At 48.8% G+C, this 27,821-nt stretch overlaps 1 protein-coding gene across 1 annotated transcript in view; it reads right to left on the bottom strand.

The window, feature by feature from the left end:
* Positions 1 to 407: 407 nt before the first annotated feature.
* The window catches only part of CCDC81 (coiled-coil domain containing 81), a 42,052-nt gene continuing 14,638 nt past the window's right edge, over positions 408 to 27,821 (bottom strand). The window contains exons 6-15 of the mRNA XM_015427722.1: positions 26,318 to 26,409; positions 24,038 to 24,152; positions 18,474 to 18,603; positions 15,331 to 15,477; positions 12,320 to 12,427; positions 12,049 to 12,218; positions 8,690 to 8,768; positions 7,265 to 7,491; positions 2,914 to 3,039; positions 408 to 625 (exon numbers count right to left, since the gene is read on the bottom strand). Coding sequence (XP_015283208.1) covers positions 484 to 625; positions 2,914 to 3,039; positions 7,265 to 7,491; positions 8,690 to 8,768; positions 12,049 to 12,218; positions 12,320 to 12,427; positions 15,331 to 15,477; positions 18,474 to 18,603; positions 24,038 to 24,152; positions 26,318 to 26,409 — 1,336 coding nt within the window. The 3' untranslated portion in view covers positions 408 to 483. The remainder of the gene's footprint in view (positions 626 to 2,913; positions 3,040 to 7,264; positions 7,492 to 8,689; positions 8,769 to 12,048; positions 12,219 to 12,319; positions 12,428 to 15,330; positions 15,478 to 18,473; positions 18,604 to 24,037; positions 24,153 to 26,317; positions 26,410 to 27,821) is intronic.

The following is a 27,821-nucleotide window of genomic DNA, read 5'->3' as shown; positions in this document are numbered from 1 at the left end:
CGCGCTTCAACGCAGCAAGAAGAGCGTGCTGGAGCGATCAGACGGAGGAGGTCCGTCTGCGGCCCGTCGCAAGCTTTTGATAGTGGATTTTCACAGGTACCTTTTAACTCCGGATCTTCGGCCGGACAGGACGGGTTGGCTACGGGTGCGCGATGCTTGCCAGATGTGCCCGTTTGACTGTGCCTGTAAAACCCACCCGGCATCCGTGAGTATCCCACGGCAACTTCTGCGTGTGATCGGGGCCATAATTTAACTCCGTATCTAGCACTGAAGCAAGAAAGTTGTTCCCAGTGAACTTCCATAGTCTTTTTAATTCAACATAATTCTGCATAAAAACTTAACCAAACATAGAAGGACAAAAATCGTAAGCTGGAAAGTGGCCCGAAATGGCCACCGGGTGTTGCGAGGACCAAATCATCAGCCGTGGCCAGTTTTTACAAGACGAAAGCGGGCAAGGGAAGAAGCAGGAAAGGTGACGTTTCTTCAAACCATTAACCGGGAGCCAGGGACGTATTTATTGTCTGTCCATTCGTTGCCATCCCCACAGCCACTCAGGCGCCGCTTGCACTGGTAGCAACGCCGATACTTCGCGCACTGATCAAGTAGAAAGAGCTTGTCTCCGGCCCTGCAGTTTGAAGGGAGGGGGAAGAGGTTAACAACCAGAGCAATAAAAATCCTCGAGGATATTTGTCCCCCAGCCCAGAAGTACTATTTGTTGGGGCTTCCCCCAGGGGAGGGCTTTGCATCCCCCCCCCCCCCCCCCCCAGGGCTTCTATCAGGCCCACAAGGAACTGGCTGTCTCCTGCTTCTTCCTCCGGTTCTACTGCTGCTGCTGCGTCACAGCTTGCTTTCCCAGACTCTCTCAATCGCTCAGGAGAGATAGATAGGCAAGCTTCTGCTCCCTGCACTGGGCTGAGGCTCCTCCCCCGCCCAGTCTGCTACAGCACAGACATTTTGATGCAATAGTTCAGAGCAAGAAGCGTCAGTTATCAGAGACTGTTAAACAAACAAAATATTGCAAGAGTGCTGATGCTTCAGGGATGTTTTTATTTTAAGTAAAAGAAATCTTTGTGTTTGTGTCCTTTATAAAGTTTATATCTCCGCTACCTGGCATTGCATTTCATGGCACACACGGCCCGGCCCGGCCCGGCCCGGCCCAACAAAGTCCAATTTATGTCAAATCCGGCCCTCCATAACAAATGAGTTCGACACCCCTGCACTAGAGCTTATGAGACTGGGAAGGTGCTGTGGCTCAGTGGAAAAGCCTCTGCTTGCAGAAAATCCCAGGCTCAATCCCCGGCATCTCCAGTTTAAAAGGATCAGGTAGGCAGTAATGTAAAACATCTTTGCCTGAGACCCTGGAGAGTCACTGTCACCTTGATGGACCAATGGTCTGATTCAGTATAAGCTGCTTTCTGTGCATGTTAAGAACATAAGAAAAGCAATGGGGACTGGATAAACAGATGGAGCAGAGGTCCATCAGTGGCTATTAGCCACAAGGTATGGATGGAGCACTCTGTTTGGAGCAGTTTTGCTCTCTGTTCTTGGTGCAACAGTGGGGGCAACAGTGGGAGGGCTTCTAGCCCCACTGGATGGGTCATTGGCTTGTTCCAACATGGCTTCTCTTATGTTCTGTTCTCTTATGGATCGGGCCAATGGCCCACCCAGTCTAACACTCTGTGTCACACAGTGGCTAAAACCCAGGTGCCATCAGGAGGTCCAGCAGTGGGGCCAGAACTCCAGAAGCCCTCCCACTGTTGCCCCCCCCCCAAGCACCAAGAACACAAAGCATCACTGTCCTGGACATGTTTATGTGTGAAAATTGCACCTGCCATTCCTTATGGATAGAAATCATACTTTACACAGAGAAGGTCCTGGTTCAGTCTTCAGGTAACAGCTCTCAGGTAGCAGAGATGCAAGAGACCTTTCAGCAGGGCTTTTTTTGTAGAAAAAGTCCAGCAGGAACTCATTAGCATAATAGGCCACACCCAACAGCAAGAACTCATTAGCATATTAGGCCACACATCCTGCCTGCACCGCTCATTAGCGTATTAGGCCGCATTCCCATGTTACCAGAAGTGTGGTCATCCAGCCACACCCACCTTTTGCTGCTTATTCTGTTTACCCTGTTTGTTGTCAAAACCCAGGGCCTTTTTTTGTAGCAGGAACTCCTTTGCATGTTAGGCCACACACCCCTAATGTAGCCAGTCCTAATGAGTTCCTGCTGTTGGGTGTGGCCTATTATGCTAATGGGTTCCTGCTGGGTGTGGCCAACCTGGGAGCCAGCCGGAACTCCGTTCCTGTGCATTCCTGCCCAAAAATACCCCTGCCTTTCAGTCTAAGACACTGGAATGCTTCCCCCAACTGAACGGGATTTTAATTTGAAGAAGAGAAGGGGGTCGTTTCTGCCAGCTCTCTCGCCTTCCACAGACTTTGCCCCTTATGCTGTTCCTGAGGGTCCACAGAGCCCCCCCCCCAGCCCGGGAAAAACATTTGGTGGGGCTCGATGGGCTGCAGTGGGAGGGGGGAAGTGGACGAGTCCCACTCTTTGAGGTCCACCCATGGCTGGATACATGCCACTGGGTCAAACGGATCGTGGTCTGACTGATCAGGGAAAGATAACAAGCAGTCCCAATGCAGTTTGATTGGTTCTTCTAGGAACATGACTAGAGAGGCAACCAATACCAGGCACTGGAGGCTTCTGCCCACAGAGATGCAACGCCAGGCTGGCTCCCCTATCTAGATCCACACCTCGTCATTGCCCTACCACCCCAGTGGCTGGTGCCAATGAAGAACTCAAAATGTGAGCCATGTACCCATCTTCTTAAGTCCCTCCCCAAACCCCAGGACTGGCACCCTGAGACAAACACCAGAGGTCAAGAAACGAGGCGGGCCATCTTTGCCGTTCTTTACCGCTGAAAGAGTTTCTCTTCGTAATCCCGTTGCCTTTTCAGGCCGGCGCTCTTCTTCCAGTCGTCCTTCACCGCTAAATTCATCTGGAAGATTCTCTCAAGCCGGGCTCCTTTCTCGGCGATCCACCTCGAAAAAGATTTGGTAGAGGGGGAGAGAACTTCAGAGTCTGGCCTGCGTCACTTTGCACAAGTAGATCCTTCCCTGGCACGCTATTAAGAAAACAAACAGCACACAAGAAATAAAGAGAACGAGGGGGGGGCACTGTCAAAGGCATCCAGAGCCGGACCTTATTTAAATGTCACACTTTTTCATCCCCCCCTTCCAGGGCTATTTTTGGGCACGAACGCACAGGAACGGAGTTCCGGCTGGCTCCCGAGTTGGCCACACCCAGCAGGAACTCATTAGCATAACAGGCCACACCCAACAGCAGAAACTTATTAGGATTGGCTACATTAGGGGTGTGTGGCCTAACATGCAAAGGAGTTCCTGCTACAAAAAAAGGCCCTGGGTTTTGACAACAGACAAGGTAAACAGAATAAGAAACAAAAGGTGGGTGTGGCTGGATGACCACATTTCTGGTAACATGGGGGTGTGGCCTCATATGCTAATGAGTTTCAGCTGTTAGGTGTGGCCTATTATGCTAATGAGTTCCTGCTGGGCTTTTTCTGCAAAAAAATGCCCTGCGGCCCCTTCACTGTTGGTGCATAATGTGAAGCCCTGACCTGGGTAGCCCAGGCTGGCCCGATCCCACCAGATCTCAGAAGCGAAGTGTCAGGTAGCCCTGCCATGGATCTGGAATGTGGAGGGGTATCCTCCTCTTCGTTCTCAGCTCTACCCTGCTCAGCTACTGTATGCTATCTTCTGCTTGACCCTTGTAGATTTCCAGCTGCAGCGTCTGGAAAAGTTAACGGCTTTTCTGCTATGCTCGCTTGCTTTGCCGTGCGCGCGAATTATATCCATTGGATCATGCGTAAGGGGGAATGCTTTGATTTCACTATAAGTTAGAGGCCCTAGTACTGACGGCCATCCCTGACACAAACTGTACACGTGTTCTTTAGTACTGGATCCACTAATAAACAGTTATCTTCTTATGAAGCCCTGTGTGGTGTGACCTGACTAGGGATCCTGACACTAAGCAGGGTTGGCCCTGGCTAGTATTTGGAAGGGCAACCGCCAAGCTTGCAGATTTGAAGACCCCCTCCACACACCAAATATCTCTAGGCCTAGGAACCTAAGTCTCCAAGAACTGGGATTTCAGTATGTTAATCTTCAGTTTGAGTGTAGAAGGATACCTCTTTTTAACTATTGCCTGACCTACAGTTACAAATGAATAGTTCTGAGGCCTATCTCTGTGAGGCCTGATTCTTTTGGCCACATTATGGTTGCACGTGTTAACACCAAGCTGCCACATAGTTGTGGCTGTGATTGTCTGCCATCAACACATGCTGCTGTGCCCTCATAACTTCTGTGGGCCTGTAACACTAGCAGATTGTGGTTTCTTTTGTACTTCTGTGTACTTCAGGAGCTGTGTATGTTTTATTCTGTTTGTAAGCCGCCCTGGGCCGGCCTTGGCTGGGAGGGCGGGATATAAATCTAAATAAATAAATAAGGAATACCAGGGTCTTGACGCAGAGGCAGGCAGTGGCAAGCCACCTCTGAAACGTCTCTTGCCTTAAAAACAAGTCTAGCTCACCACCTAGTGGTGCATAATGCTAAAGAGCTAGAGTTTCTGGCTGCCAGACAATCTAAGGATCTCCTGGCTGTTCTACACACACTGCCACATGATAATAGCAATAACATAATGTGAGAAACAGAAAATCAATGATTGGATCTTTTCCCACTAACTAGGTCCAAACCAGATGAACAGCAGTCACACTAGGGAGGCCAGCTTCCAGGTAGGACCTGGGGATCCCCCAGAATTACAGCTCATCTCCAAACTACAGAGATCAGTTCCCCTGGGAAAAACGGATGCTTTGGAAGGTGGACTCTATAGCTTTGTACCCCCACTGAGGCCCTTATCCTCCCCAGGCTCCCTCCCCAAAACTCCAGGAGCTTCCCAACCTGGATCGGGTAACCCTACTTCCACATCTCCTGCCAGTGGCCAGGGGTGATCTGGCAACCCTAAGCCACATTTATTTGTGTGTGTGCCATGCTCATTAAAGAGGCGTTCTATCTTTATACCAGTGGGGGTTGCAAAGGTAAGGGGAAACATGAACTCTCATTCATTCTTCACATTTGTATCCCTACTAGGGATGGGCACAGACCCAAATCTGAGCCAAAGTCCAGGCCAGACTTTGCCCGGTTCGGGCTCACGAACCTTGGTTCTCGAATGGCATCTTTCCCCGAACACTCACCAAGCTTCTGCTTGGTTCGGTTCGGGGTTCAGCCCCACAGTGTGCGCATGTCACTTCTAGGTGGCGTCAGGCCCTGCCCCCGGCACACCCGCAACACCTGGAAGTGACGCAAGTGCGCTGCCCAACATGCTCAGGTCACTTCTGGGTGATGTGGGTGCACTGGGGGATGAAGTGACACAAGCGCGCTGGGGGATGACGCGTTTGTATCACTTCCAGATGACACGGGCATGCCGGGGGCGAGGTCTGATGTCACCCGAACTGGTGGGGTTTTTTGCTCTGGGTTCGGTTCAGGGCTCAGTTTGGTGCCGCCCGGCTCACAAGCCCCGAACTGAACCGGGCTTTCCTGGTGTATGCCCATCCCTAATCCCAACCTTCGTCCAAGAGGGACAGGGTGGAATATATGGATGCATACAGGCCTTTCTTCTCAAAGCTCCACGGGCCATTTTGGTGGGGGAAGGAATGGATGGGAAGAAACTGAATCCAGCTCTACATTCCCTCTCCAGAACAGCTGATCATCTGCATTTCTATAGCTGTTAAAAAACAGACGTTGAAACATGCAGGTTGTGAGTAGGGAGTGTGCATGAAAGCACTTGGAACACGAGCTCAGCAAGGCCTAGTAATTTAAACAGCCAAATTATATGCTTACAATTTTTGGCATGTTGGATGCTCCTGGTCTGACTTTGTCACATGTCACCTAACTAAGTCACATGTCGCCCCACTGGGAACTAACTTTTCACATGCACAAGTCCCCAGTTTGGATCAGGACCATGATGTGGGGCAAAGGGACTCCAGCCTTCCTTTCCTTGGGCCATCTTCCTGGCCCAAACAGCCCCAGGAAGCTCCATATGCCCCGTGGGGGGAATACAGGTATACCGACGGCCCTTCCAGACCTAGTACATTGGTGTAGAATTTCTGTGAAGAGCTCTAACTGGACCGTCCCAAAAGCAATGCAGATTTATAAAGACTAGGGTTGCCAGCCCTGTATCTGCAAATCTTGGGAGCTTTGAGGGGGTGGAGCCTGTGAAGGGGGGAGTGTCACAGATGCTGTGATGTCACTTCTGGGTGATCACCTGGAAGTGATGTCACAGCCTCCACAACTTCATTCCCTCTCCTCATCAGGCCCGTAGCTACAGTGGGGTGTTTTGGGCCCCCGCCCCCTTAATTAAAAGTCCTGCCCCACAAATAGCCTTGGGAGGGAGAGCTAGAAACAGGCTTGGAGCCTCCCCCCTTTAAAGACAGACGTTCAGATTAATTTAATTAACTGTGATTTAACTGCCCCCGTAAACATTTAAATGCCCCACCCAACAAAACAAATATCCTGGCTACGGTCCTGCTCCTCATTTTTTCTCTCCTGCTGCTCAGTCAACTGAGGGCAAGGGTGTGAATCTGAAGCCCAATATAGTGCCACAGAATTCAGCAGCGTTCTGAGTTTAGGCACAGCCAGGGCCGGCTCACTCACTAGGCGAGCTAGGCGGTCGCCTAGAGCAAGACGGCCCTTAGGGGCGCCAAACTGAACCCGGCCCCATACTCTGGGAGTTTCTTGATTATTTGTGTTTTTCATTCTTCCTAAAATGAATTTATTTTTGAAAATAGGTGGGCACACCGGGGGGGGGGGGCGCCAGAAGGGATCCTCGCCTAGGGTGCAAAATAAGCTGGGGCCGGCCCTGGGCACAGCCCTGCCAAGTGCATCCCAGGGCCTGGATCTTGAGGTAAATGTCTGCTGATGGAAGGGATTTCCACGGGCAGAACAGGACCTCCTCACCTCCCACCAAAGACCAAGATGCCCATTGAAATGCCACTCCCCAGGGACACAGGACCCCGAGGAACAGCCTTGGGGGGCGTTCAGAAATGTGTAGCTAGAGGGAGGACATCAGCACAAACCGTCCCTCCCTTCTTCCTTTAGCAGACATTTTCCATGGGATCCAACCCCCAGGAGACAAAAGAGACACCCAGCCCAGCATATTAAGAGACTATAGCACTGCGAGTTCTGTCCATACTGCTTCCTCGCCCTCTGGATCATTTCTTCTGCCCTCCTCTGCTCTATCAGCTGACTGAGGATCGCGGCCCGCTTGCGGTCTGCAGCAGCCTGCAGTTGATGTCTGGAGAACTCCTGGGATCGCTTTCTTCTCTCCTCCACCTTCTCTTTGCTCAAGTCGTTCTTCCCAAAGATGGCCTCGTTCGAATTGGGCTCACAGTGAGGCAGTGGAGCCGGCTTCATCTTGATCTGGGTCCAAATCCAGGAGAAGAAGAGATTGGATTTATACCCTGCCCTTCCCTCGGAGTCTCAGAGCGGCTTACCATCTCCTCTCCCTTCCCCTCCCCACAACAGACACCCTGTGAGGTGGGTGGGGCTGAGAGAGCTCTTTCGGGGACTGCCCTTGAGAGAACAGCTCTGAGAGAACCTGTGACTGACCCAAGGTCACCCAGCTGGCTGCACGTGGGGAGTGGGGAATCAAACCCGGTTCTCCCAGATTAGAGTCCGCACTCCTAACCACTGCACCAAACTGGTGCACATGGCGGGCAAGCACACTTTGACAGCAATTGTTCCCCCAAAAAAGTTGTATGATTCATTAGCAACATTTATACCCCGCCTTTCTGCCCAATCAGGGCCACCAAGGCGGCTAACCATTAAAACAGCATAATAAGAATAGATCATAAACCCAATTAAACACCAGAGTGAAAGATGCATACGTGAAACAAAGTAGGTTAAATTAAAACGTAAGGGAAAGAGAGTTCTTGAGGAAAATCTAGACAACACAGAAAAAAATCTTCACCTGCTGACAGAAAGCATCAAGAGAAGGGGACCCAAGAACTTCCCTTGAGAGGGAGCTCCATCGTACTGGCACCACTACCATAGAGTTTTGCCCTCAAACCAGAGCGTCGCTGCGCGACATCCCCAATGTGATGATGTCACTTCCGCGTGACATTGTTGCATCAGTGACATCGCGGTTGAGGGTGGAAGGGGGGCCCCCACTCCCAGAAGGATCCCTCCCACCCCCGGTGGCATGTGGTGAGTACCTGACAACCTTAGTCACATACTGGGGGGAACAGGCAACCTTTGAGATTTTATGCCTTTTACACTACTTTTTTCATGAGAGAGGAGTTGGGTTTCCAATCTCCAAGTGGTGGCTGGAGATCTCCTGGGATTACAACTGAACTCCAGGCGACAGAGATCAGTTCCCCTGGAGAAAATGGCTACCTCGGAGGGTGGACTCTATGGCATTATACCCCATTGAAGTCCCTCCCCTCTCCAAGCCCCGCCTCCTCAGTCTCCACCCCCAAAATCTCCAGTATTTCCCAACCTGGAGCTGGCGACCCTAGAGAACAGCCAGCCTCACAGACTAAACACCACCCCAATTAACCTCCGGCGGAAAGAGCCAATAAGCAACTAATTAATTCGAGCCCTCGCACCGAATTCTTACCTGCGAATCCAACGCCTTCTTATAACACTGCATCTCGGCCGTCCTGTCCTTGAGATACTTCGCTCTTTGGGCAGCTAACCTAGAAAATTAAAAGAACAGGTGTTGAGGGCTTAGCCGCTTCGCCCCGAGAAAACTGACTTCTGGCTTGGGGTGAATAGAGGGCTGCCCGGTCGCCCCTGGCCACCCGTAGAGGGTGGGGGGACAGCGCTGCCAGATCCAGGTTGGGGGTGGAGCCTGGGGAGGGCAGGGACCTCAGTGGGGTACAATGCCATAGAGTCCACCCTCCAAAGCACCCGTTTCCTCCAGGGGAATTGATCTCTGCAGTCTGAAGATGAGCTGTAGTTCCAAGGGATCCCCAGGTCCCACCTGGAGGCTGGCATCCCTAGGTGAAGACAGTACGAGTTATTTTATCACTAAATAAAAGGTTTGCCGATTCCTAAAATAAAAATATTATCACTAGTGCAAGGCAGAACCCTCTGAGTAAGAGGACAGTGTCTAACGGGTCAGAGTATGCAGCCCAGGACCTCTGGGGGGTTCTGGAGACCACAGCCCAACGCAAAAGCCATTTAAGACAAATGGACTTACTTTTCTGGCAACTGGCCTGAAGTCAATTAACAAACAAACAAACAAAAACAACAACAGCTAAACCAAGGGCGAGTTTTTTTTTGTCCTCTCAGTGCTTACAACCCCACTGAACAAAATGGCTGCTTTACCTCAGACAGACAGAACCTTTGCTGTAAGCTTTCAATTACAGTACATCAATGATGAAGGAATTCTACAGCCCTTCCTTTGGTGTATTTTCTTCTGAGAGTCAGTTTGGCGTAGTCATCACGAGCATGGGCTCTAATCTGGGAGAACCGGGTTTGATTCCCCACGCCTCCTCCACATGCAGCCATTTGGGTGACCTTGGGCCACTCAAAAGTTCCCTCAGAGCTGTTCTCTCAAGAGCAGTCCTTGAGAGAGTTCTCTCAGCCCCACCTACCCCACAGGGTGTCTGTTGTGGGGAGGGGAAGGGGAAGGTGATTGTAAGCAGTGTTCCCTCTAAGCTGAGTTAGTGTGAGCTAGCTCACAGTTTTTTAGCCTCCAGCTAGCCAAATTGCTCACTCACAGCTTTAATGCCAGTAGCTCACAAAGTAGAATTTTTGCTCACAAGACTCTACAGCTTAGAGGGAGCACTGATTGTAAGCTGCCCTGAGACTCCTTCGGATAGTGAAGAGCAGGGTATACATCAAATCTCTTCTTCCCCTTTTTTTAATTGCATGTAGAGGGATTTTCCTTTACTGCGAATCCATTCACCTCACCTATTGATTTAAGGTTGCCAGGTGGGATCTGGATATCTCCAGGAATTGCAACTGATCCCCATACCGCCTGACTTGCTTATTTATTGATTCGTTGTTTAAAACATAGTCCACTTCTCCCGGAGAAAATGGCAGCTTTGGAAGGCAAGCAGCATGGCAGTATATCCTATCAAAGTCCCCCCCCCAAAAAAAACCCCCTCTCTCCCAGGTGCCTCCCTCTGATCTCCAGGTATTCCTGACCTGGAGCTGGCAACCCTATTTTGGTTCTGGTTCTCAAAAATGTTTAGCTCAGCCCTCACCTGGATAGCCCACGCAAGTTTGATCTCATCGGATCTCGGAACCGAAGCAGGGTTGACTCTGGCAAGTACTTGCAATGAGAGACCTCCAAGGAATACCAGCAGTCAGGAGGTGGGGGCAGGCTCCATTCAGCCACCTCTCTGAATATCCTCCAGGCCCCCAGTAGGGGTCATAGAATCATAGAGTTGGGACCTATGGTGTCCTCTAGTCCAACCCCCTGCACAATGCAGGAAATTCACAACTACCTCCCCCTCCACGTCTGCAGTGATCCCTGCTCCACGCCCAGTCAGTCACCAGAGGTCGCCATGACTTCCAGGTGCACACACAAGCACACGGACACACACAGAGAGACACACACACAGAGACACACACATGTACATATGGAAAATACAAAAAAAAAACCCAAAAAATTCTTAGCTCAAACAAAGCCGTAGTTTTACACACACAAAAAGACAGAAAGAAAGATAAAGAAACAGAAAGCCCCATTTCACATATACGGTATTTTAAATTTTACATTTGGTTATATTTGTCCAGATTGAACTATTCTTTTTTTAAAAAGAAGAGAGATTGCACTTGTTTGAAAGACAGCATAAAGCAGGAGGTCTGAATGAAGACCCATTTCAGTTTCCTTCCTGAAAAGCTGATCTGACTAGATTCATCATCTCACCTTAAACATACATCGAGTCCACCATTCTGTTTCCAGAAGTGTCCATCTGAATGTGAGCATGTATGAATACAGGCAATGGGCAATATACCCTCCTGGTGAGCTTCCCGGGGAAATAGGGAAGGAACCGTGGCTCACAGGTGGAGCATCTAGTCTCCAGTGAAAAGATCAGGTAGGAAGTTATGTGAAAGACTCTAAGCCTCTGACCTTATAGAGCCACGGGAAGTCAAGAAAAGACAATACTGGCCTTCAGGGCTATTTTGGGGCAGGAACGGAATTCCGGCTGCCTCCTGAGTTGGCCACGCCCAGCAGGAACTCGTTAGCATAATAGGCCACACCCAAGAGCAGAAACTCATTAGGATTGGCTACATTAGGGGTGTGTGGCCTAACATGCAAAGGAGTTCCTGCTACAAAAAAAGCTCTGGGTTTTGACAACAAATAAGGTAAGCAAAATAAGAAGCAAAAGGTGCGTGTGGCTGGATGACCACACTTCTGGTAACATGGGGGTGCGACCTAATATGCAAATGAGCTGTGCTGTCAGGGGTGTGGCCCAATATGCTAATGAGTTCCTGCTGTTGGGTGTGGCCTATTATGCTAATGAGTTCCTGCTGGGCTTTTTCTACAAAGAAAGCCCTGCTGACCTTGATAGACCAGTGGTCTGACTCGGTCTAAGGCAAGTTCATATATAATGTTCAGGTTTTGACTGAACTCTTCTGGAAACAAAATGGTGGACTCTTTCGGTCTGATCTAGCAAAGTCTGAAAGAGCTGATTGTCAGCCCTTAAAAAGTCGCATCCTTGCCCTGACCTGGATAGGCCAGGCAAGCCTGATATCAGATCTCAGAAGCTAAGCAGGGCCGACCCTGGCAGGTACCTGAATGGGAGGCCTCCAAGGAATACCAGGGCTGAGATGCAGAGGCAGGCAATAGCAAGCCACCTCTCTGAAACGGCCAAGCCCCACTAGGGGTCACCAGAAGTCAATCATGACTTCCAGGAACACACACAAATACTCACCAAAAAAGACTTGCATCCTTAACATTTTGAGAAGAAACGCATACAGGAACCACCAATCCCAATACTGTCTCCCAAGCATAAGACTTACTCTTCGGCTAAGTGCACTTGCTCCAGACGGTCAACAAGATCCTGATCCTGCTTCAGCTTGGCTTCTCTCGTGGTCTTCTCCCCCAACTGTATTGCCAGCTGTTGTGAGTATAACTCCTGCTTTTGATGAGGGGTAGCACTTAACGGCCTTTTCTCAAAAATGTAGGATTTCTACAAGGAAAGAAATTGGCCTGTTCAGGATGCACGCACACACACACGCACAATCAGTTTTGACTGGAGCGGTTAGAATCTCGTGAACTGCAAGACCTTACGTAAGTTTCCGGAGCTTTTTCATTCTTCTGGCTTCTTAAGGCTTCGGCGACCCCAAGATTGAACGCGGCAATCTTTTGGTTCTGCTCTCTGCTGGCCAAGGCCCTTATCTGTCATGGGAAAGGTAACAGAGAGTCAACAAAAGTGTCAAAACCTTGGGGGGGGGGAGGGTAGATTATTCAGACGGGCAATAAAATTCTGCCCCGCCCCCAGCTAAATAGCCTTCTCCCTGATGCAAGGCAACTTCCTTTTGAGGGAGAGAAGGTGTGTTGTGGTCCCCGAGGACCGCACCATGGAACTTTTGATTGAGATGCAAATGGCCTCTTCCATTTCTCATGAGGTACACAGCTTTCAGTTCTTGGCTGTATTTCTTTAGTGCATTTTTTGGCACCAGATATCGGTAAGGTTGGCAAACTACTGGGGTGGGCCCAGACCCTTTAAAACGCCCACTATTAGACCCAGTGCCCCCACGTATCTATCAAGTACATTTTGATCTTCCTCCAAGGGCACTTCCTCCATTGACATTATCTGAGAGGACAGGGTACAGATTGTATTTATTGATTTCTTGATTTGATTTGACTTGTAGCCTGCCCTCCCTGCCAAGGCTGACAAAAAACATATTAAAACACAAAAACACAGAGTTAGATAAAACCACAACAATACAATTATAAAACACAGCGTAAAGTACTAGTGCTATTCGTGGGCGATGGCGGGCATTAGCAGCGTCTGACCTTGACATGTTAACAATAGGGTTGCCAAGTGCTTTTTGAGCCGCAGCGGGGGGCTGGCGGCTGGAGTGCGCATGCATGCCACACGCACGTCACCGGGCACGCTGGGGGCGGGGCCACGACCATCCGAGGGACCACGGCGTGGTCGCGTCACTTCCGGGTGACGTGCACGTTGGGGTGGGGTTCCCCCCGGGGCCCGATCCGCTAGCGGCGGGGAACGGGCCTCTGGGGTGGGGTTTTCTTCACCCCCCAGGGGGACTTGGCAAGCCTAGTTAACAATGATGGTAATTTGAATCTAACATCATTGACACGTTGATGATGATGTTAGTTTGGAGCCAGGGTCTCGGTTTATTAGGGCGGCTCCCTACTCGAAGGCCTGGTGGAAGAGCTCCGTCTTGCAGTCCCTGCGGAACTGTAGAAGGACCCTCAGGGCCCTGATGTCATTCGGGAGCTCATTCCACCAGTGCGGAGCCGCCACTGAAAAGGCCCTGGCCCTCATCACAGCCAGCCTGGCTTCTCTAGGACCCGGGAGGGCCAGACGATTTTGGGACCCCGATCTTAGGTGGCTGTGTAGAACTTTGAGAGGAATACTCATCAAGTGAGTACATTTGTATTATTTCCTTCTTCCAAAGAACTCAGGACAACATCCACGGTTACCCCTCTCCTCATAGTATCCTCACAACAAAGAAGTGAGCAGTGACCCACGAAAGCTCGTACTCATAGCCTACCACAAATTTTGTTAGTCTTTGAGGTGCTATTGGACTCTCCCTCTTTTCTATCACAACACCCCAGTGAGGTAGGCTAGGCTGGAAGAGAATAACTGCCCCAAGATTACCCAATGAGTTGAGTGCCCATTTTGAACCTTGGTCGTCCAGATACTAACCTGTAAATCACTATGCCACATTGGCTGCCTACAGAAATTCTGTCTGTGTGGTTTGGCCTGTGACGGTGCTTTCATGCAAGTGAGCCATAACTAGAAACTGCAGACATCCCATGAAGACCATGCACCCGTGAACCAGGCCTCAGGACGCAAGCGTTCCCCATCCAGCGCGGTGTAGCCGTTTAGAGTGTTGGATTAGGATCTGGAAGAGCTGGGTTCAAATCGGCACTTCCACCATGAAAGCTTGCTGGGTACCTCTTGGGCCAGTCACACACTCTTGGCCTAACCCACCTCCCAGGGTTGTTGTGAGAATAAAATGCAGGAGAGGAGAATGATGTAAGCCAGCTTGCATCCCCGTTAGGGAGAAAGGTGGGGTATCAATGAAGTAGATAAATCAATCAATCTTGTCCCCTCCCACAATAACAATGTTTTGGAAAACAATTGTGCAGTACTCAGATCAAATCTTAAATCTTAAAATTCCCTTTACATTTGAATCAATCTTGCTAAACCATTGGCCAACTTTTAAGACCACAAAAAACAAAACAGACCTACTTCTAATCTTTATTCTTGCTGCAAAGACTTTAATAGCTCAAAGATGGAAATCGAAAAAAATCACCTTCTTTGAGCCAATGGTTTGAAAAAGTATGGGACTTAGCAGTCTCAGATAAGTTAGCACTCCAGATGTTGTCAGTTCACAAGACCCAAAATCCTTCTAAATTTCTTGAGAAATGGTTCTTTGAATATATTAACACATCTCCAAATAAGAAATGGTCTATACCAAAGAAATATCTAGACTTTGTGTTCTATTGACAACTTAAATAAATACTCAATTTTACCTGTTGAAAACGATATTTCCAGTTTAACCTACTAAACATAAGAACATAAGAGACGCCAATGTTGGATCAGGCCAAAGGCCCATCCAGTCCAACACTCTGTGTCACACAGTGGCCAGAAATACCAGTGCCATCAGGAGGTCCAGCAGTGGGGCCAGGACATTAGAAGCCCTCCCACTGTTGACCAACTTACTTACTTAAAATGATTGTTGTAATTGTATTCCAACCTATTACCACTGTTTAACTTGTTGAAGTTACTGTAGTTGTAATTGTTATTTTTTGAAAAAAATAAAAAACTTTATGATCCTAATGAATCTTGTCCCCTCAATACCCACACCCACACAAAAAATCTAATTAAAAAAGATCCACTGCAACCCTGGCAAGTATTTGGATGGGAGGCCTCCAAAGAATACCAGGGCTGGGAGGCAGAGGCAGGTCATCAAGCCACTTCTCAGAATGTCACCCATGCACGGGCACACACACACACACACATGTGCACACACGCACACACAAATGCAAAAAAAAAAAAAACCAGCCCAAAAGAACCACTACTATTTCCCCAGTCCCAATACCTGCTGCTTCTGCAGGGCATCTTGATCTTTCAGGGCTAGGTACTGCGCAAGTATCCTCTCCTCCTCCTTCTCCTTCCTCCTCTTCTCTTCATTCAAGTAAACGGGGATGTTCCTCTGAGCACGCTGCATGCACAAGTAGCACATTTCCTGGAAGCACAAAAGACCCCGAGAGTTTGTGTGGAGCAGACTGGATATCGGCCAGGACCAGCCCTCCCCTACACCGCCTACACCTCGAGGAACAAATTCAGGGGTAATGATAAAAGAAGTCAGTTCTGGGGTTTTTCCCCCCCTTATGACATTGTTGCAAAAAATAAGCCACTGGTGATGAATGAGGTAGTGTGAGTTTGAGGGCACCATGCAGATTTTCTGATATAGGCATCAACAGGTTTCGGGCTATCCATGGTACTCCTTCTCCAGTTAGACAATTTACACAGCCAGGCAGTGCACATTTGTGTAAACTGCATCCACAGCATAAGCTTGAACAAATTCATGTATGGCATCTACTATGAATAGGTTTTCCAGTGAGTGCCTGGCAACCAGTGGGAGGGCTGTGGGAAGGCAGTGTTCCAGGAGAAAAATCAAAAAGAAAAATAAGGCCTCATCAACATACAGGAAGTTCTTACCATAGAGCTACTAGCGATCCCAGAGGTACCTTTTGTCACTTCCAGGTAATGCTAGGAATCACCAGGAACTCTATGGTAAGTATGTCCTGTTAAGTAGATGGGACCTTATTTTTCTTTTTAATTTTTCTCAGAGGTGAGCTATGAAATCTTGGGGAAGGGAATCCCCTGCCCTGACTAATGGCTTGGCAGCCAATTTTATTTGCTTTAACATCTGGCTATAATTAACTTATTATAAAAATACAAATATTTATTATGGTGTACACATTAGTAAAAGATAAAATAGGTTAAAAAATGATCTGTATGTAAAACCTTTTACATACAGAGCTGTTAGTTTCACATATACAATTGATGAGTATATCTTATGGCCAGTAGACAATACGTGTACTGGCCCCTTAGGGCCTTCCTCAGTGGTCATTACTATTGCAAAACAATACACATCCAGAAATAAATATATGAAAAAAGATTTTCCTTTAGAGCCAGGTGTTGCTTTCTGGAATTGTCCAAAGGGAGAGAAAAAGCTAAATTATTACATATCAAATGCACATAATAATTCCATAATAAATTTAAATATATATATTTTTTTGCTGTTATTACCTCATAAGAACATAAGAGACGCCAATGTTGGATCAGGCCAAAGGCCCATCCAGTCCAACACCCTGTCACACAGTGGCCAAAAATACCAGGTGCCATCAGGTGGTCCACCAGTGGGGCCAGAACATTAGAAGCCCTCCCACTGTTGACCCCCCCCCCAAGCACCAAGAAGACAGAGCATTACTTGCCCCAGAGTCTCTATCTATACCTTGTGGCTAATAGCCACTAATGGACCTCTGCTCCATATGCTTATCTAATTCACTTTTGGAAGCCTGCTTATAAGCATGCAAAACACCACACCCAACACACACCCACTCCCAGTGATAGGCTATTTACATTACACTGCTTATCTATTGGTTAGTTCCTGGATCCAGGCGAGCTATTGTTCTGTAGAAGCAAGCTCAGCCCATTCTAGGAACAGCTAAGAGGAAAGGCTTAGGCTCCATGCATAACATGTGCAATGATTTCCTTTCCGTAGCACCTCTATTTTTATTTACCTGATCTAACTAGGTTCCCTTTTGTTAATTCAATAAATTTCTTTTCTTATTTAAGCAGCTTATTCCCCTTCATTTGTTTTTGGTTTGAGTGTTGGTCTGTATCTCGATCCCCATATACAAAGGTTATTATGGTCTCAGCAATTAATACCACACAAAACACATGTTTTCCCTTTGCTAGAAGGACATTTTGCTAGCTACAGGGACTCTGGAGGAGGAGGAGGAGGAGGAGACTGGATTTATACCCCGCCCTTCACTGGGAGTCTCAGATTGGCTTACAATCTCCTTTCCCTTCCTCTCCCCACAACAGACCCCCTGTGAGGGAGGTGGGGCTGAGAGAGCTCTTTCGAGGACTGCTCTTGAGAGCACAGCTCTCAGAGAACTGTGGCTTGCCCAAGGACACCCAGCAGCTGCGTGTGGAGGAGTGGGGAATCAAACCCGGTTCTGCCAGATAAGAGTCCGCGCTCCTAATCACTACACCAAACCGGTGATTTGGGTAACATTGTTGTTGCCGTGGTTTAACCCCTCTCAAGCCACATTGCAGGAAATAACTGCTCCTCTTTGTGGGAACTCCCCAGTACTTCATAGCTTGAAACAGATGTGCATTCAATATGAACGGAAACAAATGTCTTTCTAACACCAGCAGCGGTGGTGGGTAGAAAGTGCCATCAAGTCGTAGCTAATTTAGGGCAACTCTGTAGGGTTTTCAAAGCAAAAGAGGTGGCTTGCCCATTGCCTGCCTCTGCATAGCAACCCCGGACTTCCTCAGTGGTCTCCCATCCAAGGACTGGCCCTGCTTAGCTCCGGAGATCTGACCAGGCTAGCCTGGGACAACCCCAATGGGCCATCTACAAGATATGAGATGCCACGCTACACCCTTCATGTAGGAGAGAAGTCTTGTGCAGAGCTGGAGTTTTGCTTGCCATTTTTAATTATGCTGTTTCCATATATATAACTCCAAACCATGGTTTGGTTCTTTGACCATCGGAAATGCTATAGCCTAACTGAACAGCAAAACTCCACTGGGTGGACCCAGTGGTGCTGATTCCAGAAGGAGGAGGAGGAGGATGGGATTTCTACCCCGCCCTTCACTCGGAGCCTCCAAATGGTTTAGAAACGCCTTCCCCTTCTCCTCCCCGCAACAGATACCCTGTGAGGTAGGTGGGGCTGAGAGAGCTCTTTCAAGAACTGCCCTTGAGAGAACAGCTCTGACAGAACTACGGCTCGCCCAAGGTCATCCAGCAGCTGCAAGTGGAGGAGTGGGGAATCAAACCTGGTTCTCCCAGATTAGAGTCTGCGCACTTAACCACTACACCAAACTGGCTCTCAAATATCGCCCATGGACTGGCTGCCAACCAATGGAAACGTCACCCAGGCAGAAACCCTTATCTACATATGCATTGCTGGAAAATGAAGAAGAGCTACATAGTTATACCTGTCCTGCCCTACCATGATCTTGACAAAGCGGGGACGGAGTCCGGGATTGGGGGGCAGGAACTTGGGCAGGAACTTGAATAGGGACGGCTTCCTTTTCTGGCTTCAACTCGGAAACGGGTGCCGCCGGCCTAGAAAACATAATATGTGACCAGTGCAAGTGACTTAGAAAGGTATAACTCTGCTTAGGATCGCCCTGTTAAAAGGTTTGTTTCCTATATTGTTTTTCAAAATCTTTATCTTAAAGATGTTAACAGTATCTACTGCTTGTTAGTAATGTTTGTAAGGGTTGCTGTACGAACAGGATTTCACTCTCCTGGCCGTTCACCAGAGAAGAAAAATAAAAACAAAACAAAAAAGGCAGTCCTTGTTATTTCCCTTGCCCCTAAAATGCATCGCACTCTTCAGATGGGAGAACCCCACACATGCCCAGGCGCATTTCCCTGACCCAGGTAAGCATATTCACGCTTAGTTGTTGTTGAAATCAATGGGACACATAATCTATTGGCATCAAGGGGATTTAAGGGCAATTCAGGGTGGAGCTATAATGTATGTATAAGTCACAACCGGTGCTCCCTTTAAGCTGAGTTAGTGTGAGCTAGCTCACAGTTTTTTAGACTCTGGCTCACACATTTTTGTCTCGGCTCAGGAAGGAGGGCTCCAGAGCAAACTGATTTATGCAGCAGCCAGATCGCTCGCTCACTACTTTAATGCCAGTGGCTCACCAAGTAGAATTTTTGCTCACAGGACTCCATAGCTTAGAGGGAGCCTTGGTCGCAACCCACTTATGGTGATCCCAGCAAGGGATTTTCAAGGTAAGTGAGGAGCAGAGTTGCTTTGCTGTTACCTTCCTCAGTTATCTCCTATCCAAGTCCAACCCCACTTTGTGTTCAAGATCTGACAAGAGCAGGCTACACCACCCCCTTCCACATCCTGAGTCAAGGTGGAACCGGTGGTGGTGGGCAATGCCTTCAAGTTGAACTTCTGGAATTCCATTAAACGTCCATTGAACTTCTGGAATTCCATTGAACGTCCATTGAACTTCTGGAATTTCATTGAACGTCCATTGAACTTCTGGAATTCCATTGAACGTCCATTGAACTTCTGGGATTCCTTTGAACATCCATTGACCTTCTGGAATTCCATTGAACGTCCATTGAACTTCTGGAATTTAGGACTGGCCCAGATGCATCGCCAGGCTTGTATTTGCTTAAGGGACGACGATCAGAAGGACAACGTGGACTTAGAGCTGAAGAGCGCACCATCCAATCTGTCAGCATCGCGAGCACTTTATTGTCCATTATTACGTGAGATGAGTTACTATGTATTTTATGTAGTTTCAAAATGGTTACGGTTATGCCAATTAGGTACATTGGACCGCTTTTGTTCGCCGCCCTGAGCCTGTTCGCAGGAAAGGCGGGGTATAAATATAATAAATAAATAAATAAATTCAAGTAGCCGCCGAGTTATGGTGACCCCGTAGGGTTTTCAAGGCAAGAGATGTCCGGAGGTGGTTCGCCACTGCCTGCCTCTGCGTCACGACCCTGGACTTCCTTGGTGGTCCCCCATCCATGCTTCCATAATCTGATGAGATCAGGCTTTGCTGACCTATCCAGGTCAGGGCATGGTGGAACTACATGTAATTATATCCAAGACCCTTTTTCCTGACACCTGCTCTCACTCTCTCTCTTCCCTCTCCCCTCTCCCTCCCTCCTCTCTCTTCTCTCCCCCTCTCTCCCTCCCCCCTCTCTCTCTCTGATTCTGCATTGGGCTTTTCCCTCCATTGTTTTACCGAACCCACGTTGGGACAGAAATTCCCTTCCGCATCGCATGCCGCTTCCGTTTTCTTTGATCATCGGGTTTTACGGTACCTTCTGCATAGTTTCATGGCCATTCGGGGGTGACTGCACAGTCAGTACAGCGGCAGTGCCCTGGGGTATTTGAATGTGGTTTTGAGCTGCGCTTTTGGTAAAACAATGGAGGGGAAAGCCCCCCCCCCCCATAACAGAATGTGGCTTCCAGGGCTGTGTTTTCCTGGCACAAGGAGACACCTAACCATTTCTCCCTGATCCATTTTTCAGCTGAAAATCCACCCCCGCTAACTTTCATTGAAGAAAACGATTTTTCAGCGAGTGAAAGGAAGAACGATAACTGCACGGTGAATACGAGGACACCATCAGCTCTGGTGCCCTCTCATCCAAAGGAAACTCAACCCCACAAACCTACGCCAAGAACCTCTCATCACTCGGAGAGGCAGAGAACGCTTAAGGAGATTATCTCAATTCAGAGAACATCAAGCGGTAAGAGCCAGTAATTCAATCTGCCGGTGTATCTTTGCCATTTCTATTGTGGACACCATTCGGATGAGCTTCCCTTCAAACGAGGATGCCGCTAAGTTAACTCGGAACCATCCCCGTAGACGGCGGAGGAGGTCTCTGGTTCATCTCCTCCAGTTTCCTTTTGGCCCCACACAAAGGGACCCTTCCTATTCAAAACAGAAGGTATTCCGCCCTGCCTCTCTGACTGCAACTCAGTTCTCCGGTCGTGTTTGTCAGCACCTTCTGAAAGTGCAACGGCTGGCATCCCACACACCTCCGTCCGAGCCCTTAAAACATTCACAAACCCATTCGGGGAGAGAGGACTGTGACAGCTGCCTGTCATCCAGAGATAGGATCGAGTTCTCTTAAAGGGAGAGAGAGGATCCCATGCCACTGAAATTATATTTGTTGAGCAGCGACCACAATAGAACTTACAAAGAACATGCCGTGGCAGACAACATCGGGGGACACCAAAGCAAGCGCTGCGCATTGTATTTTGCTACAGAAAGGAAGACTTTGGGAAAGTCTCTCCATGACCATATACAACTTATTGTGTAGTGGGTTGACCGCATGGCTAGGCCCTTGCAGCTCGCATAACATACTGCACGCTTGACTCTTACACAACTAAGACAAAGACAAACGGCCAGGAGGCCAACTATATACATATCCAGGGGACACCCCTGGATCCCATTGGGGGGTTTGAACTTCCCTCCCATGTTTCTATTGGCTCCCTGTTGGAGAGCCCAGGAGCCCAGTTCCCATTGTTCACCCAGGGTCAAGCTCTGGGTAGTCGCTGGCCCCTGGTGGTGGCCAGAGGACACAACACAACTGCAGAACAATAATGTCAGGGGATAGATGACTGGTTTATTATACAAAGTCCCTACAAGAGGTAAAAGAATTTAATTGCTGTGGACAGTTCCAGCACTAGGAGAGTGTTCTACTTCCCCTTGATAAGCCCAGCACAGTGAAATGCGTAGGGACTTTGTATAATAAATCAGTCATCTATCACCTGGCATTTTTTCCTTCGTGTTCTGTTGGCACATTGCTGGGAGCAGCCCAGTTTTCCATATACAACTGCAAGCACCCTGGTCAGAAGGAGAAACATCCACAGGAGGACTGCGAGATTTGAGTCCAGTCGCAGCTTAGAGACCAAAATGGACATAAATTTGACTTTAAAAACCACAGCACTGAAAAATACAGTGGGGGGACATTGTAATCTTCCAGGTCACTCCATTGCTGACCTAAGGACTTCTCGAACAGAGAAGCTGCAAGGGGAGATTATGAAGTTTAGAACAATGAACCACCCAGGACTGAATAGGGACGTAGGATTCTTATCTCACTAAAGATGCTAATTTTCTGCCCCAAAGCATTTCCCCTTGGCTCCAATAAAGTGCTCCAAATGCACTGCACCTCTGCATCCTTTACAACACCCCTCCAACCTTCTGAATGGGAAGGAGGAGGAGGAGTTGATTTATACCCTGCCCTTCACTCAGAGGGGCTTACAATCTCCCCCCCTTCCTCTCCTCACAACAGACACCCTATAAGGTAGGTGGGGCTGAGAGAGCTCTGAGAGAACTGCTCTTGAGAGAACAGCTCTGAGAAAACTGTGACTTGCCCAAGGTCACCCAGCAGCTGCATGTGAAGGAGTGGGGACTCAAACCCGGTTCTCCCAGATTAGAGTCCGCGCTCCTAACCACTACACCAAACTGACTTTTGGTAACCTGTCAGCTATAATCATATTAATTTGTCTATTCTTCCAATAAACTTTATCATTATTTTTAGCAACATCTGTCTGGTTACTTGAGTGCTCTTGCCCTGGGGACTCACGGAGTCAGCCCGTTGACTTCCTTGACACCTGGTTTCCCAACTAGAGTTGCCAGCTCTGAACTGGGAAATACATGGAGATTTGGGGGGTGAGGCTTGAGGAGGGCGGGGTTTGGGGAGGGGAGGGGCTTTAATGGGGTATATAATGCCATAGAGTCCACCTTCCAAAGCAGCCGTTTTCTCAAGGTGAACTGATCTCTGTCTTCTGGAGATCAGTTGCAATTCCAGAAGATCTCCAGCCACTACCTGGAGGTTGGCAACCGTACCTCCTACTGAGGCTCCTCCGTAACTGCATCCCTAGAACTTTCCTTTCCTTTTATCTCAGCACACGTAGAGTCAGAATCATGAGTAAGCCAAAAATGTAAGCCAGTTTGGTGTAGCGGTTAGGAGCACAGACTCTAATCTGGGAGAACTGGGTTTGATTCCCCACTCCTTCACATGCAGTTGCTGGTGTGACCTTGGGTCAGTTACAAGTTCTCTCAGAGCTGTTCTCTCAAGAGCAGTTCTCGGGAGATCTCTCTCAGCCCCACCTCCCCCACAGAGGGTCTGTTGCGGGGAGGGGAAGGGGAAGGAGATTGTAAGCCGCTCTGAGACTCCTTTGGGTAGTGAAGGGCGGGGTATAAATCTGATCTCCTCCAATCTTCTTCTTCGTCTCTTCTTCTTCTTCTTCCTTGTGTGGCCTTCAAAGATGTGTCAGCTGCACCACAATGAACGGGGCCCAACAGTTCATTAAGCTGTCAGGGGGGCACAGCAGCACTGATTCTGCCTAGTTCCACTCCCACCGACTACGGGTGTGAAGTAGTGGGTCTACATTAGCACAGGGGATTGGGGCCTCAGTCCTGCTCAGATGTGGTGTTTCCAGGGCTCTTTTTGTAGAAAAAGCCCAGCAGGAACTCATTAGCATAATAGGCCACACCCAACAGCAGGAACTCATTAGCATATTGGGCCACACCCCTGACAGCACAGCTCATTAGCACATTAGACCGCACCCCCATGTTACCAGAAGTGTGGTTATCCAGCCACACCCACCTTCTGCTTGTTATTCTGGAACTCCTTTGCATGTTAGGCCACACACACCTAATGTAGCCAATCCTAATGAGTTTCTGCTGTTGGGTGTGGCCTATTTTGTTAATGAGTTCCTGCTGGGCGTGGCCAACTTGGGAGCCAGACGGAACTCCGTTCCTGTGCGTTCCTGCCCCAAAATAGCCCTGGGTGTTTCAAGATTCATTCGGGATGGAAGAGTGTCACAGCTGCTGCAACTAAGCCGCAAGGGCCAGAGAATGCTCCTGTGGCATCCTTACACCTAGGCGAGTACACCGTGAGGTAAAATGAAGCTCTCCGTTGCCTCCTGAAGGCCTGAGGTGAATCAGTTGGGGTCAGACCAGGGAAACGTTTACAGAAGCCCCCAAAAACACGATCTCACCTCGGAGGGGGTGCTTTGCCAAAGTTCTTCTCAAGCTCTTCCGTCAAACAGACCCCCGTCACTTTGGCCGGGGACATGGACTGGCGGCAGAGAAGACGCTTCGGCGAAAGGTTTTCTGTACAAATGAGAGCAGAGGTTTTTGTGAGAATTCCTCAGGGCAAAAGCAAATGAGAAAGACAGTAGGTCTAGCCAGTACTAGATGCTCTAAACCAGCACTTACTTATTTGTTTATTAAAAAAAAAATTAGTTGCCACTCATTGAAAGGGTCTTGCAGCGACTTACAACATTAGGTATACGGGGGAGGACACAGCAGGATGGGGGGGACTTACCTCCTCCTGCTCCTTCCTCCTCTGCCTCATGTGTGGAGGTCCCTCCCCCCCGTGAGTATCGCGGGTCCCGCCCCCTTGTGCTTATCTAATTCCCTTTTGAAGCCGTCCATGCTTGTAGCCGCCACCACTTCCTGTGGCAGTGAATTCCATGTGTTAATCACTCTTTGGGTGAAGAAGTACTTCCTTTTATCCGTTCTGACCTGACCGCGAGTTCTTGTATTGTGAGAAAGGGAGAAAAGTACTTCTTTCTCTACCTGCTCTTTCCCATGCATAATCTTATAAACCCTTGCTCGAAAGCCAGTCGAATCCGACTCTAGGGTTGCGGTGCTCATCTCCGTTTCCAAGCCGAAGAGCCAGCACTGTCCGAAGACGTTTCCGTGGTCATGTGGCCGGCATGACTAAACACCAAGGCACACGGAATGCTGTTACCTTCCCACCGAAGTGGTACCTATTTATCTACTTGCAATTTCTTGCTTTCGAACTGCTAGGTTGGCAGGAGCTGGGCCTAGAGATGGGAGCTCACTCCATCATGCGGCACCCGGGTCTCGAACTGCTGAACTACCGACCTTTCACAGCCTGCAGTTCAGCGTCTTAACCACTTGAGCCACCGCAGCTCCCTTCTTACAACATTAAAACCATAAAAACAACATAAGAAAAAAAAACAAATATAAAATATTAACATTAACAGATTAAACTATGAAAATATGCGGCTAGCACCATACCACTAGTCGTACTTGGAAACCAGGGGACACACCATGTGTTAGTTCTGTTTTGATCTGGTTGTTTCCTGGACTCCGTGGGGAGGGGGAGGTAGAGTTGCCAGCTCTGGGCTGGGGAATACCTGAGGTTTTGGGGGTGGAGCCTGGGGAGGGCGGGGTATGGGGAGGGGAGGGGCCTCAGCCGGGTATAACACCGTAGACTCCGCCTTCCAAAGCAGCCATTTTCTCCAGGGGAACTGATCTCTGCAGTCTGAAAATCAGTTTTAAGAAGTGGGGGGGGGACTGTGAGACTCGTGGGCGGGGGGGATCCCACCTCTCCCCACACTGCCAAGCCTGACGTGGCTCCAGCCCCACCACCCACCTCACAGCCCGGCGGTGGTGGCAGCAGTGCCTGGGAGCTTCTGCGAGCCCGGAGCGGCTCCTGGCGCCCGATTAAACTGCCATCAAGAAGCTCACACACTATCTTGCCCTGAGCGAAATTGTCCCTAGGGCTTTCAGACCCTTCAGTCTGCTGCTGTTATGATCCATTAATGTTCTTGCCGCAGGCTTGACCCTGGTGGCCCCAAGGATTTTACACTGCAATGGCTCATTTCACCTTCTGATTTGGGTTAATTTAATTCAAATTATTATTTTTTTTTTAGTGTTTAGCGCTTAACATGATTTGTTAATGTTCTTGCTTCAGGCTTCACCCCGGTGGCTCCAAAGATTTTACTTTGCGTTGCGCCATTCCACCTTCTGATCTTGGTTAATATAATTAAAGTGTAGTGGGTTAAACGCAAGAAGAAACCACGGAGACCGATGTAGTGATCAGCATGGTTTACTGGTACACAACAAAGACAAAGACAAACGGCCGGCTGGCCAACTGTATACATACCTGGGGACACACCCCTAGGTCCCGTTGGTGGGTTTAAATCTCCCGCCACGGTCCCATTGGTCCCCCAGTGGAGAGACCAGGAGCCTAGTCCCCATTGTTACTCCGGATTCAAGTTCTGGATTGTTCGCTGGCCTCTGGTGGCGGTCAGCGGACACAACAATAATTTTATTTTTAAAAAAGTTTTTAGCTTCTAAGGCATATATTTCTAGATTCTCTGTAGCTGTAATATTGTTGTGTTGTCTCACGCTGCACTTTTCCCTTGGCTGTTTTTAAAGTTATTGTATTACCAGTCTCTATAAAAAATAAATATTTTTTTTTGGGGGGGAAGCAGCTTACAAAAACACAACTTCTGCGTTACCTTTTTTGCTGTTCTCCTTTTCCGACTGCTCCTTCTCTTTGCTGGACTTCTCATCTTCTTCGGCAATCGTTTCCATGTCCTTCATCTCCATCCTGCCAGCCACAAATAAGTGAAAGAAACAGTGAGGGACCTTTGGCACAATGCTCAAGACCAGGGGTGTCGAACTCATTTGTTATGAGGGCCAGATCTGATATAGATGAGACCTTCTTGGGCCGGGCCATGTGTGTCATAAAATGTAATGCCAGGTAGCAGAGATATAAACTTTATAAAGGACACAAACACAAAGGGGATTTTTTTACTTAAACTAAAAACATGCTTAAAACATTAGCACTCTTGCAATATTTTGTTTATTTAACAGTGTCTGATAACTGACACCTAATGCTCTGGATGATTGCATCAAAATGTCTGTGCTGTTGCAATCTTGAGTATGCTGTTCAAGTGTGTATCTGTAAGCTGCAAACCTACGATGACGCAGCAGCAGCAGAACTTGAAGAAGAAGAAGAAGACGACGGCAGGCCTGATAGAAGCCCTCCAAGGGCTTCATCTGGCCCCCGGGCCACATGTTTGACACCCCTGCTCAAGACAGTGGGGCCCGTTTTGTGAAGCTGCCTTTGAAAATGGCTTGGGAACTTCCATGGGTCCACAATACGGCTCCCAGGCTACTGACAGGGATTGGTTATTTAGGATGGCATCATCCATGTGCTGGGAGATCTGCACTAGGCACAATTCAGAGTGCTGGCTATTGCCTTTAGGGCCCTGAAGAGCTTCAGGACTGTCTCCTCCAGTGTTCCCTCTAAGGTGAGTTAGTGTGAGCTAGCTCAGTTTTTTAACCTCTGGCTCACACGTTTTTCCCTTAGCTCAGGATCCACAGCAAACTGATTCATGCAGTGGCCTGTAGGAGAGCAGTGCAGATGGATCCACTGTTCTCCTGCCTGGAAATTGGGAACTTGTAAGTCTGTGCGTAGAAGTCTGGTGACTGCCTAAATGACGCAGTCGGTTTGGCCTTGAGAGAGGGGGACAGACAGATAACAGAGAGCCTGTACACACACACACATTCCAAAAGGATGCTAGAATGCTCGTAACTTTCCCTTACGCAGGGAGAAGGAGGGAGAGAGGAGGGGGGAATGGGAGAAAACTGAGCTTATAAATAAACGTTGGGAAGCCGAGAGGTTTCAGACAGTTCCTGCAGACTTGTGTCCTGTCGTCTTTGCATCGCGTGAACCCTGCACCCACACTACAGTGGCCAAATCGCTCTCTCACGGCTTTAATACCAGGAGCTCACAAAGTAGAATTTTTGCTCACAAGACTCCACAGCTTAGAGGGAGCATTGCTATTCAGCCCCGCAGGCGAAGATCTGCTTCTCCAGCCCCTGTTCTCTGTGTGCCTGCCTTCAGAGGTGAGGCAGGTGGGGGTGACTAGAGACAGGGCATTTTCTGTGGTGGCCCCTTGCCTTTGGCATGCCCTCCCCCTTGTGGCTTGCCTGATACTAGAGTTGCCAGCTCCA

The sequence above is a fragment of the Gekko japonicus genome, unplaced genomic scaffold, assembly GCF_001447785.1.
Source record: "Gekko japonicus isolate JY-2015 unplaced genomic scaffold, Gekko_japonicus_V1.1 scaffold393, whole genome shotgun sequence".
Classification (NCBI taxonomy): Eukaryota; Metazoa; Chordata; class Lepidosauria; order Squamata; family Gekkonidae; genus Gekko; species Gekko japonicus.
Note: the sequence above shows the minus strand (reverse complement) of the source record. Positions and strands in the feature narration are given on the sequence as shown.